The sequence below is a fragment of the Poeciliopsis prolifica genome, unplaced genomic scaffold (genome assembly GCF_027474105.1).
Source record: "Poeciliopsis prolifica strain line A6 unplaced genomic scaffold, Auburn_PproV2 SCAFFOLD004, whole genome shotgun sequence".
Classification (NCBI taxonomy): Eukaryota; Metazoa; Chordata; class Actinopteri; order Cyprinodontiformes; family Poeciliidae; genus Poeciliopsis; species Poeciliopsis prolifica.
Window position 1 is genome coordinate 16,196,375 of NW_026562379.1, and position 12,656 is coordinate 16,209,030.

General features: G+C 37.9%; 2 protein-coding genes across 3 annotated transcripts in view; one reads left to right on the top strand and one right to left on the bottom strand.

Moving 5' to 3' along the window:
* Nucleotides 1–186: 186 nt before the first annotated feature.
* Nucleotides 187–2,951, bottom strand: aqp11 (aquaporin 11). Its single transcript, XM_055028415.1, has 3 exons — nt 2,126–2,951; nt 1,428–1,544; nt 187–862 (listed from the first exon to the last, which is right to left on the bottom strand). Exons 1-3 carry the CDS (start codon nt 2,721–2,723, stop codon nt 762–764), a joined length of 816 nt encoding a protein of 271 aa, XP_054884390.1. The 5' UTR covers nt 2,724–2,951; the 3' UTR covers nt 187–761.
* Nucleotides 2,952–5,547: 2,596 nt separating this feature from the next.
* The window catches only part of pak1 (p21 protein (Cdc42/Rac)-activated kinase 1), a 53,635-nt gene continuing 46,526 nt past the window's right edge, over nt 5,548–12,656 (top strand). For both annotated transcript variants that reach the window (XM_055028413.1, XM_055028414.1), the window contains exon 1: nt 5,548–5,738. The gene's annotated coding sequence lies outside the window, so the exon portion shown is untranslated. The remainder of the gene's footprint in view (nt 5,739–12,656) is intronic.

Sequence of the window (12,656 nt, forward strand, 5' to 3'; positions counted from 1 at the left end):
GATGAGATGGCTGGAGATTCCCATCATGTCAGCACTTGAACTTAATTTTTTTAAACAGATGGATGTGGCACCTTCAAGTATCTGGAAATGTTCTTTAACAAGCCTGAGATGTTAACAGAACAGCTGCATCAATACTGACATTAATATACACACTTCCCAGAACTGCAAAAAAAACATTTTACCGAGTAAAATTTTTTAACACTTGTATTTAAATTATCTTTTTTTACTGGAATCCAAAGGCACCAGTTACATTTGTGCAAAAAGTAAAAGGTCATTCAGTCACAGTACAGCTTTAATATCACATTAATACATGAATAACACTGGTTACATTTCCTCTTAAAAACAATTTGCTTAAAATATTACACAGAATTAATATGTTGTATTATACTATCTACACATTCTTTTATCCAAATGCAAATATGAAATTGTTGCAATAGATTTGAACATTTTGGCTACATTTATGTGGTTTAACGAGTTGCAGAGGGTCCAACTTTATCGACACTTTCAGATTGTGTTTATCAATCTGAAAGTGTTGATAAGTTTGCCAAAAATCAAACACTTTTACTGAATTCTAAAGTAAACAGACTTACTTCTAGAATTTTGTATTTCAGTTGTGCTTTAAATGTCATATCTAGTCTAATTTACATTAAAAAGTCTCTCAAATTGAAATATTTAGAAGCTTAGCAGAAACCTAGATATTGTGAACTGTTGATATTTACGCCTGATGTGCTGTGGGGTAAACATGCAGCCCTGCCGCTCGCTCATGCCTGCTTCTTGGTTCGCAGCGGGAGGTGAAGAGGCGACGACTTTCGGGAAAATGCAGTTGTGAGTTTATCAAAGAGAAGCACAGAGCTCATCATACCTGAGGCAACAAGAAGAAAGAAGATCAAAAATAAAGTAGAAAAGGTTAAAAAGGGCTGGATACAAAGACAAATATCTCTTACATGTAATATGTATTTAGTCATTTTGATTCTGTGTGCAACATGCAAATGAGACTTGAGAATCCAGTAGTTAATCAGCTTATAAGATTTATGTCAACGCTTTGGTTGTACGCAGGCAGGGACACAAAGGTGATTTTAATTTCTTTCTATGTTAATCTGATATAATGCATTTCTGATAAAGAAATAACTTAATAAAAAGTTCACATTTGACTTAAATTATTTGCTTTTGGAAAGCAAAATTGAACTCAGAGCTGATAATCACAGTTTGCTGTGTGATTATCAGCTCTAAACCTTATTTTTTCAAATATTATTAACAGTGTTCAACCCAGTCAAAAAATAGATGAAGAAATAGAATAATTTGGAGTCTTATATGTTGAAAAGAAATTACACAAATGCACAAAAACATAACACATATAATTAATGACAAGTCTATAAAATGTGACCTTAGTTGGTGAAGTTTCAGACTGTTTTGCCAATTGGTCTTACCCAGAAGTGGACCCAACCAGTACACAAAGCAGTACTCCAGGAATGAGTTCCCACTGCAGGGGAACTGCGTGGAAAAGGCCAGCGCCGGGTTAAACACGGCTCCGGTCACACCGCCGCCTAAAATACAAACACACACTTAACAAGGAGAATTTATTAAGTTATACACCAATTTATTCAGAATGTACAGCCAGTAACATATGGAGGACCAAAACTGACATAATAAAAATATGCTTCTATTTTTTATTATGTCAGTTTTGGTCCTCCATAATACCAGGCTTGTATTGCTGATACTAATACTCATACTGATACTTTTTATTACTTAAACATTTAGTTGGTAACTAATATTTACTTTTCATCTAAATATTTAGACTTCAAACTAAACATTAAATTTCCATACTAAAACATTTAATTTTCAAATAAAATATCTATTTTCCAAACTAAATATTTAGCCCAGACTTAAACATTTAGTTGGGAACTAAATATTTAATTGGAATGCTAAATATTTAGTTTAGTAAGTTTTCTATTTTGAATTAGTTTAGTTTGGAACTCTGACATTTATAAATGTGTGAATAATACGATGAAAATATAACTTTGAAAAATAAATACCCCAACATTTTAAATAAATAAAATTATTGCTGTTAATTTTTCACTAATGGCGCCCCATATATGACAGCAGATTAAAAAACAAACCAACCCACCTGCATAAACCGCTGTTGTTATGGCAGCAGCAACCGCGTGCACGCGGTATTTCTCCTCCACAGATTGCGTGTGCGTGATGACAGTCTGAACAGCGAAGGCGCACACCAGCTCCACGGCAGCGGCCTGCGGGAGAGATGCGTGGATCGCGCTGACACACCGGAACCCCAGCAGCTTTTGGCGGCTGTGGAGCCCTGACATCCCCAAACCCCAAATCACCGGCACGGCCGCGCGCGCCGCCACCGCCGCGACAAACTGGCACGCGATCCGCCGCACTGCGCACCCACCCGACAACCTCGCGCGGTACGCGTGCTCGAGCGCTCCGCAGGGGTTACCCACGGCCCCCCGGAAGGTGAGCCCGTGAGCCACTGACGTCACATACGTCAAGGTGAGCGCGAGCTGAGGCGGGATGCCGCCGGACTCGGAGAGCAGCTTCAGCTCGTGCGTGCAGCAGCAGAGCTGGAAGGTCGACACGAGCTCCACCGCGTACGGTGAGAGCCCGGTGCTCGCCAGGCCCCGCACCAGCAGCCTGCGGGTCACGTCGCTCAGCAGCACCACCACCGCCAGCACCGACAGAGACACGGCCACGTCGGCAGCCATGGGTCCGGTCTCTGGGCGCGGGTTCTCAGCCGCTCGGTCCCCCGCTGGAGGTCACCGAGTTAGCGCTCCTCAATCCCGGAGGATGCGGGGTCCATCCGGGACAAAGTATTCCTCAGTCCCGGTGCTGCTCACATGGTGCGGAAGTGACTGAGCCCGTTCGCCCCTCTCTTCCTCCTCCTCCTCCTCCTCCTCCTCCTCCTCCTCCTCCTCCTCCTCCTCCTCCTCCTCCTCCTCCTCCTCCTCCTCCTCCTCCTCCTCCTCCTCCTCCTCCTCCTCCTCCTCTTCCCCTTCTACCTCCTCCTCCTCCCCCTTCTCCTTCTCTTCCTCCTCCTTCTGCTCTTCCTTCTCCTCCTCCTCCTGCTCTTCCTTCTCCTCCTTTACCTCCTCCTCTTCCTCTTCCTCCTGCTCCTTTGCCCAGTCAAATCTCCTTCATCGTAATCAAACATTAATTAAATTAAAAATTAAAAATTAATCCTCAAGTTATTAACAAGCTTCATCACTGTGAGTCAGTTGATCAACTTTCTGAGTTGTGTAGTAATTAGTTACATTTACTCAATTACAATTAGCCTACTTGAGAAATTACTTTTAGAAGTATTTTTACTTTACTTTTGACTTTTATTTTGTTATGATTATGATAAGATTATGAAAGGTTAATTTCGCGATACTCTTACTTGTGTAAAGTTTCTAGATACTCTACTCAATGTAACTTAACTGAATTAAAAACAAACATGTTTTAACAAATAATTCACCAGACTGACACATGTCTTCAGTTTTGTTAAAGTTTCAGTTTTTTTATTTTTTTTATTGAGAAAGACTGATTTGGGAAATGTTTTGCTTGATTTTTTAAAACTTTTTGTTACTTATATGAATCACCGTAATATTTGTCCCTGAAATACCAAAATTTTTCACTTTAAATTTTTATTTGTTTGATTATGTAAGTTGTGAATATTAAATGATTGATAATTTTATCAGTTACTCAGTACTTGAGTTGACTTTTTACCTAATACTTTTTTACTCTTGAGTAATTTCTTTTACTTTTACTCGAGTAAAAATCAGTAGAAGTCCAACTCTTACCTCTACAATTTTTGGGTCCTCTGCCTGCCTTTGCACAAATTTGGAACTGGTCCTATGGAGGATGGATCCTGCCAAAATTTACAAATGGATGTAGAAATGTAGAAAATAATAAATGGCTTGATAGTGTGGAAAAAAATACTATTAAATTTCTGCCAAAAAACTAACATTTTTAGGTTAATCTAGGAAATTTTCTAGAAAAAGGGAAAATTTAGAGTTTGAAAAGTTGAACATTGGCTTAAAAAATCAGAAAAGTTTAGCTCAATCTCAGAAATTTTTGGGAAACAAAAATTGAAAAGTTTCAAAAGTTTACAATTTTGAATTTCCATGTTTTATCTAAAAAATTTCAGTTTTTTATAGCAAATTTTCAAACTCAGAAATTTCCAAGTGTTTTTCAGAAAATGTCGAATTTTTTGGCAGAAATTTAGTCTTCTTTTTTATGTACAATAACCCTAATATGCCATAATGTGATAGAGTAATTAATATTTATTTATTAACTTCTCAACAGACAATAAAATATAAAAACAGAATAAAATAAAATAAAATAAAACAAATGTCAATTGACATGCATTAGACAATGTGCTGTTGACTTGTTTTTAATAAGTATAATTTTCTGCCTCTCTCATTCACATCAACGTCAATATCCCAAATATTACATATAAAAAATGAATTCTTTGAGAATTTATCTGATACATTATGATGAAAATTAATGTGCATTTGTTATTTTCAACAATATTAATTTAACATAATCACTACTATTTAATTTTCCATTTTATTTCCAATCCAATATTTTAAATTACTTTTCTTTTTTAACTTTCTAATTTCTTAATTTTTTTTCATATTCTGTATTTGAAAGATCATCTATGTTGATGCATTTCATTAGTTTTCCTCATTTCATAATATCCAATATTATTTATTTATTCTATTGTACCTTGACTTATTTTCTTCTTTATTTTTTCTTTTTGCATTCCCCTTCTGTGTTCTCCTTTGTCCAATTATTTGCATTCTTCTTTTATTCATATTTTCTTCTTTTGACAGCCTCTATGTTAAATAACTATTTGTGTTTTCAGTTATATTGTTACTTAATAGGGAAATAATACATTGTTTAGCAGTTTAATTACCTTGATATGCACTCTTTTACCGCCAGATGTCGCTACCGTCCCAATCTTTAATCTACATTATTTGCGTCAGTCATGGTCAAAGTTCTAACAGATTTTAATATTACTTTATTTAGGTCCAATTTTATTGGTGTGAAAAAAGACATTCGGGTTGTAATTAATGCAATCAATATTATAATCAATATATGATTTATTAATTGTGTAATTGTTAAGTTATATTTTCTCTCAAGTTGAGTGCTAAAACAAACAAAGTTTTATAGTTTTTCTTAATTTTCATTTTGTAAAGATACGTTGGAGTAGTGTAGAGTAGTGTGGAGTAGTCTCTTCATTATCTGCAGAGAAAGAAGAACCAGTTGATTTCTTTTTTTACACAATTCAATTCAAAATGTACACCTGAACGCAACGCCATCCATTCTAATCTGTGGTAGAGCTAAAGTTTCGGAGATTTCGTCATCGACTTTGAACGTAACACCGCTGAATCTTTACCGGCAAACTTGGACCCGCCCCGATTTTAGAACGAACATCTGTATTAGCCAATCAGAAGCTTGAGTGAGTTCTGATTGACCAATGACGTTCTTGGAATCACGTCACCATAGGCGGACCTTTCTTTGCAGTAGGCTTCGCTAACAATAGCCTGGGCTCGGCAAGTTTTATCGTTAAAAAGGAGCAACCAGGAGGGCGACAGAGCGGAGCAGGTCTGAATCGACAAATTGGGAGCGAGAAACGGGGGGAACAGAGTTAGTTGGATACATGAGACGGTGTGACACGGTGACGGAAATTTACAAAAAAATCATTCAGGGATTTATATTTGCTGACAGACCAAGTGGTGAGTGATCTTTTTCTACTTTATACGTTACCGTTAGATTAGCCGTTGGTGCGGATTCCCTGCCACGCGCGCGCGGTGCGCTGTGATTTAAGGGGCTAATTTCCCTGATAATAAGAGGAGGTTATTGCTGCCTACACTGGGAGCACAACATCATCTTTTTCGTCATTATCTGCATCCCTGACACCCTGCTGGTTCATGAACATCCACTTACTGTGGACTTTCAGTCTGTCACGGTGAGGTTATAGCAGCCGGAGGCGTGGGTGGTGTGATTATTTTCCTTTATATTACCGGGTTACCTCCCAGATCTCCACTTGGCTGAGTTTTACTGGAGAACTGGAGGCACGGCAGGCCGAGTTCAAATGAATGAATGAATGAACTTTTCACTTTTTCATTGTCATCTCCTGGATTTTCCAGAGACTATTAATTTGCCCAAGTGGTTTCAAAATGGGATCTTTTCAGAGAGATAATTTAATTATGTGTTTTACATGCATTTCTTTTGAGAAAATACACCAAAATAGATAATTAATCACTTTAAATATATCATAAAGTGTGGGGAGTGAACAAAAACAAAAAAGCAATCAGGTACCTTGCAAGATGGTTTGCAAGGAATACACAAATGAATATTTTTTGAGGATTCCTTTAGTTTATTTTGCTATATTAAAACCACACATTTCAGTGTATTTTATGTGAAGTTTATGTGATAGACACAAAATGGTGCCTAATTGGGATTAAAGTTCTATGCAGTCTTTTAACTTTTTTTTTAAAATGAATATTTTTAAAAAATTGGTCATTTTTGGCATTGACAGCAGGAAGTGATTTGGGGCATATTTCTATCAACTGACATTTTTGTCCATTTTTCTTCCTTGCAAACTAAGCCAGAATGGATGACATTCTCTGTGCAAACCATTTCTGAGTCTTGCCACAAATTTTCAGTTGAATGTTGGTTTGGACTTTGACTAGATTCATTCTAATTAATTGATATGCTTTACTTTAAATCATTTCATTATGGTTCCAGCTGTATTTTTAGGGTCATTGAAGGTGAATCTCTGCATCAGTTGCTGGTCTTCTGCAGCCTTTGGTTTTCATCCAGGATTACTCGCTGGTCTTCTGCAGCCTTTTGTTTTCATCCAGGATTACTCGCTGGTCTTCTGCAGCCTTTGGTTTTCATCCAGGATTACTCTGTATTCATCTTCCCAACTCTGAAAAGCTTTGCTATCCCTGTTGAAGAAAACTATTCCCACAGCATGATCGCACCACCACTATGTTTTGCCCTGGGCGATTGTTTTCTGCCACACATTGTTTTGCTTGTACAAATTTTGCTTGTACAAAAAGCTCAGTTTTGGCCTCGTCTGACAAGTAGACCATCTTCATATTGGTTTCTTTCACCACTGACTTCCAGATTTGTACAATGGACAACCAGTTATTCTCCTGAGAGCAGATTCTCTCAAGGACAACCATGTTGTTTTAATTTTGCAATTGTTTGATCGTTCCCTTTTCGGATGATTTCCAGAGCTCTACTAGTATTTCCAAGCCTGTGATATTGTCTTCTTGGGTCTTCGATACTGTTTGATGATGCCTAAGGGTTCATTCACACCAGCCATGTTGAGTCCGCTTTAATCAAACTGTAATACATTTGCCCAGAAAGTCTGGTTCGTTTGTGAAGCTGTGAATGCTTAAATGAACTTAGCTGCCAACCAAAAAAGTGAACTCTGGTCATCCTACAAACCTTGGTCTTGGTTTGGTTTAATTTAACTCTGCTTCGGTTTGAATGCAGATGTGAACAGCAAGTGGACCAGAGGCCGCTCCAAAAGCAGGAAGTAGACAACAGTGCAGGGCATTTTGTTATAGTGGTAAGTACCACTATAACAAATTTTAACCCTAGTAGGAGGAATGGCTTGTGACTTTTTTTTTCTTAACCAAAAACAAAAGGAAAACCTCTAAAATCCGACTCTACTCCATCTTTGTTTACATTTCGTGAAGAAGGAAGTTGTGCTCCGTGTCTTCTTCAGAGGTTTTTGTGTTGTTTCCGTCGGCGGTTCTTGGTGGAGCACCAACACAGGCGAGGAGGGGAGCAGGTTTTTCAAAATGTTTGGATAGTTTAACACAGAGCATTGTGAAAGAAAGCCATTTTCAAATGTAACATTTGTTACATTTGAAAATGTAACAAATGTTGCAGTTTTGTTCCCCAATTAAACAGAATCTACTTGATAAATTAAATTACTCTCAGGTGGACTCTATTTAATAAGATACTGGATTTTATTGACAGTTAACAAAGCAAAGAAGGGTTGTTTTTTTTGTGTGTGTGTAAACTATAAAAGCCATGTATCCTTTGTCCTTCATTTTAGTTCTAAATAGCTTTAGGTTGGTCTATTGTGTATATATTCCAATAAAATACATTGAAGTTTGTGGTTGAATTCTTTGGCAAGGCACTGTGTGCCTGGAAAACAATCCGATTTAAAAGGTAATCAAACATTCCTGCAAAGCCAACGTGTTACTTTACCGTAACCTCATTGTGCTTTTGCACGGCCTGCTGTGTCTTTGATGGTAGAGAAGCCATTCTCTAGGTTTCTAGGTTTTGTGCAACACTCTGCACAAGATGCACTCGCACTCTTCTTTCCACAGGGCTCAGCAGAATCCCTGTACATCCTCGCAAGTTAACTGTGGGTTTGGCCACCGTGCTGCACATATATCTGCTGCGTCGCATTGATTGGAAACAAACCAGGACACTTTTGGCATTTTTATTAGATTTACAAGTTAGATCTGCTGTTATTGCTGCTTCCTGACTCTTTAAAGTCAGCCAAAGCCTTTAGTCAGCTGACACATTTTCTCTGAGTGCGTACTCACTAAGGCAGACGGTTCACTTCATCTGGTCTAGATTTGAGTGAAGAATTAACAACTTCAATGAATGATTCAGTCTTTTTTGGGGGGAGTTGTTTCCTTTATAAACAACAAAACCGTTAGACTGGTATTTTCAATTTTGCCTATGTGTTTTTAATATCTGTATGCCTTTTGCAAAAGGTTTCCGTCATTCTTCATTTCTTCATATTTTTGTCAACAGACTTGTTGATGGTATTTTCAAGTTTTTCTTGGGGTTTTACCTGTTTTTTTTGCTAATTTTCAATCAAAGCCCTGACCATAACAACAGATTGTTCAATCTTTTCCGAAATAAACAGAAAAATGGGCCCAAGTGAAAATATTTAAATCATATCTGAAAGTAATTTCTTTAAAAATGGAAAGGAAAATCCAGCAAAGTCCTCATATAGGACCTAAACATCTGCTTCAGCTGTTATTTCTTTGGGAACCAACATGTTTGTGCTAAAATTCTATTTTTTGTTTTATTTTTGGTAATTATCATGGATTAAACTATGATAGAACAAACTGTGTCTTTATGAGCGGCTGTCTGAAGAGCCAGTTAAAAATAGCTCATTTCTGAAAGTCGCAGCTGATTCATCTCTTAAACTTTTGAGCATTTCAATGGCTGAATGAGTCAAAGGTCAGAAATTTGCAACTATGTTGTTAAGTAAGTACATACACCAAAAAATAACACTGTTCCAACTCTTAGAGGGAGTTTTTTTTATTGTAAACTTTTGTGTTCTTATTTTTGGACTTTATAACAGCATAAACATCTGAAGATGCTACTTTGCGTGCTAGTTGTTTGAAACCACTTGCACCCACTGGATAACATGTAAGTGCTTTGGGAAGTGACACTTAAAGGGTATGTAGAAACGGAAAAGGAAAGTTCATCTTTCAATTCCAGGGTTTTTGGTAGTGATGCACCAGTCAATCAGTCAGTTATCAAAATTTTCATTTGCTGATGCATTTCTGCCTATAAATCCATAAACATACATGATGTTCCATGAATCACTTTCTCTGAAGCTTAGTAAAATCAGATAAAGGTCCAGGACATATTAAGCAGTTACAGACAACATGGAAGACATCTGTGAATCCTGGAAATGGACAGCAGTTAGCTATCATACTATCTTCATGCAGGAGATAACAGCGTTACTTTCAGAAAATTCTTCTAAGAAAGCTCACAAATGATGTGATGAATTACCTAGAAGATGCTGAAAGTCTCAAAACACTCAACGTCATCCATCATGGAACAAATTGACTGAGTTGAGTCAACTCTCCCTCCCGTTGCTCACCAGTTGTTGCCTATAAATGCTGTCAATTTAAACCATCTATCTCTTCTTGTCCATTATAGTCTAGCCGTTGCTTTGTGGCTTTGGTGTTTTCTGATAATGGTCAACAGAGTCATTCCTTTGATGCAACTAGTGGATCCACCACTTAGCCAATCAGTGACCGACAGTTTTCAGACGTTGGTTTCAGTCCGATGCCACTGGTTTGGAAAGAAACAAAGTAGGAACTAAAGAAAGGGGCTGGTACCACATAACCATTATTAATGGAATACCCTTGATTCCATTGATATCAAGCCAACGCGTCCACTATAGTGCGTTGAACCAGGCGGAGTAAAAAAATTTCAATTTGTTCAAACACGATTGGACCATCTTTACTCGAACTGGAGTCTAAGAGTGTTTTCACGCCTGGTAGGCGCGGTTTGATTCGGGACCAAAATCACAACATTTATTACATTTTCACCTGGTGCAGTTCTCTTTCTTACCGCGCTGTGTCAAATGATCCAAACCCTTTGAAAAAACTGTTCATCTCCTCACCTGTGGTGGCACTGCAACAAGAACCACTGAAGAAATGAACGACATAAAAACCTCAGAAAAAGACATTGAGCACAACTTCTTCCTTCATGAAATGTAAACAAAAATGGAGCAGCATCAGATTTGAGCAATTGTAGGGTTTCTCTTTTGTCTATTTCTCCCGCTCGCCAAAACTTCTCGACAATAATAAAGTCAAAACATCTACTTTGTCAATCTACTAAACTTTTTTTCTCATACAATCTTTTCATTCCATTCTTTCTTAACAAAGTGAAAGTTATTGTTTTTGTCTGACAAAAGTTATTGTTTTTGTCAAATGTTCTAAAAACATTTGGAGTCAAATGTTTTTAGAACCTGGAGGACCAGATAATTTTTATTATAGAACCTTATAACTGAATGATGGTGTAGTAAACCAGTAAACGCTCCAGACCAATAATCTGTACATATAACCAGATAGTAGCTACATGAGTTATTCTGAAGCTCCTATCAGCTCGACAGTCTTTTCAAACAAACAAATATCAAGGACAAAAGCACTAAAACCAACCAATGAGAGAATCTGTACTTCAGGAACATGCTAGCCGGAGCAGTGGGTTATGGCTTAGGGCTGATAGCGGCCCAGTTGTTGCCATGGATATCTGGGTGTGGTGAAAGGAGTGTTTTATTGTCCCATGTGAGGCATGAGGCCACACAGTTGTCGCTCTGACACTGTGCGGCAGCATGAGGGAGGGCTTGACGACCCATTTGTCTCCTGCTGCTGTGACTTGGTGTCTCGCAGACTGTTGTCAGAGCTTGTATGCGTTAGCACTTCACGTTTCGGCTCCATCTCACCTGTCACTGAAGATATTTTTGACTGTTTGGACCCTAACGAGCCGCTTATTACGAGGTATGAACCAGAACAGAAGAATTTTGTTCAGTTCCTGGTATTTATAATCTCCTAATCTCTCAAAATGCTGGAAGGCAGGTTTGTTGCTGCTGCTGAGAGAAGGAGGCTGGTTATCATCTGTTTCCAGTCTTGTGATGTTTTTTTTTCTCCCCCCAAATGCCAAGAGAGAGCCACAAAAATGGTGAACAAGCATATTTCCCTGCATGTGTAGCTATTCTTTTACATGCAGTCTGTTTTATTTTACTCATCAGCTTCCTCTGGTTTTAAAGATGAACATTTCCAAACATAATTAGATTTTAAGTGCAGAATCATTTCCACAACCAACACTGACACAACGCTGTAATTACCATTGATATTTCCTCTGCTGCGCTCACTCTCAGACCCACATAAATAGCAGGATTGGCTGTGGAGCAGCAAAAAGCCAGCCAGCAGCTGAATAATACATAGACTGTCTGCTTGGAAGGCTGCTGGGCTGCTGAGCACGGCATCAGGACCAACTCCAGCACCAAACCACAAGCTTTCTGCTCATTTCCCCCCCATGAAGCAGGTGGACCACATCAGTTCAGGTGAAAGTTTTGATCCGGGATCGGTTCTTTTTCTCCACTTGAAGTAAATCCACTACACTGATGAGAAAGCGGATAAACAGCCAGGTTAGGGTGGGTGTGCAAGTTGGAAATAAATTGTTTGATTCTACGGTGGGCGTATTTATCATGCTGATACATTCTGCATGAAAAGCAGAGCTTTAGTTCAGTTTCATTAAACTGAAATTAGATGTAGACCCTTTATTTGGCAGAGTTGTCGTCTTGCAATCGGAAGGTTGTAGGTTCGATTCCAGCTTTCTCCTGCCTTATGTCGATGTGCCTCTGGGCAAGGCACTTAACCCCAAATTGCCTACTGGTCTGCGTATCGCTGTATGAATGTGTGTGTGAATGTGACTCTAGTGTAAAGCGCTTTGAGTGGTCAAAATGACTGGAAAAGCGCTATATAAGTTCAGTCCATTTACCATTTGAAAATAAATTGTTCTTGCTAAGTAAGTTCTCAAAGAAACCTTTTTAACATCTTGTAAAACTAATGGTCTGATGAACCACATGAGTTTTTCGTTTGTTATTTAAACATTTTTATTTACACCTGGTAACTGATTTCAGACTGTTTTTTTGTTGTTGTTTTTTTATTGGCCAAAATTGTCTTACATTTTTAATTTATGTATTTCATGTTTTCTGACACACTAAACATATTGGGATTCTTGTACACATTTATATATAAATACATTTGTTAAGAACAATTAAATGTTTTGAAGTTGGCCAAATCCATAAAAAAAGAAGCAGAAAATGTGTAATATTGACTGTAATATTTTTTCTGAGGTATTTA

Excerpts from the sequence above, each read along its gene's own strand:
- aqp11 (XM_055028415.1), bottom strand. The coding sequence starts at position 2,723 with ATGGCTGCCGACGTGGCCGTGTCTCTGTCGGTGCTGGCGGTGGTGGTG. Across the intron at positions 1,545-2,125 it reads AACAACAGCGGTTTATGCAG|GCGGCGGTGTGACCGGAGCC; the intron begins GTGGGTTGGTTT and ends TTTGTATTTTAG. Across the intron at positions 863-1,427 it reads CTGGTTGGGTCCACTTCTGG|GTATGATGAGCTCTGTGCTT; the intron begins GTAAGACCAATT and ends TTGTTGCCTCAG.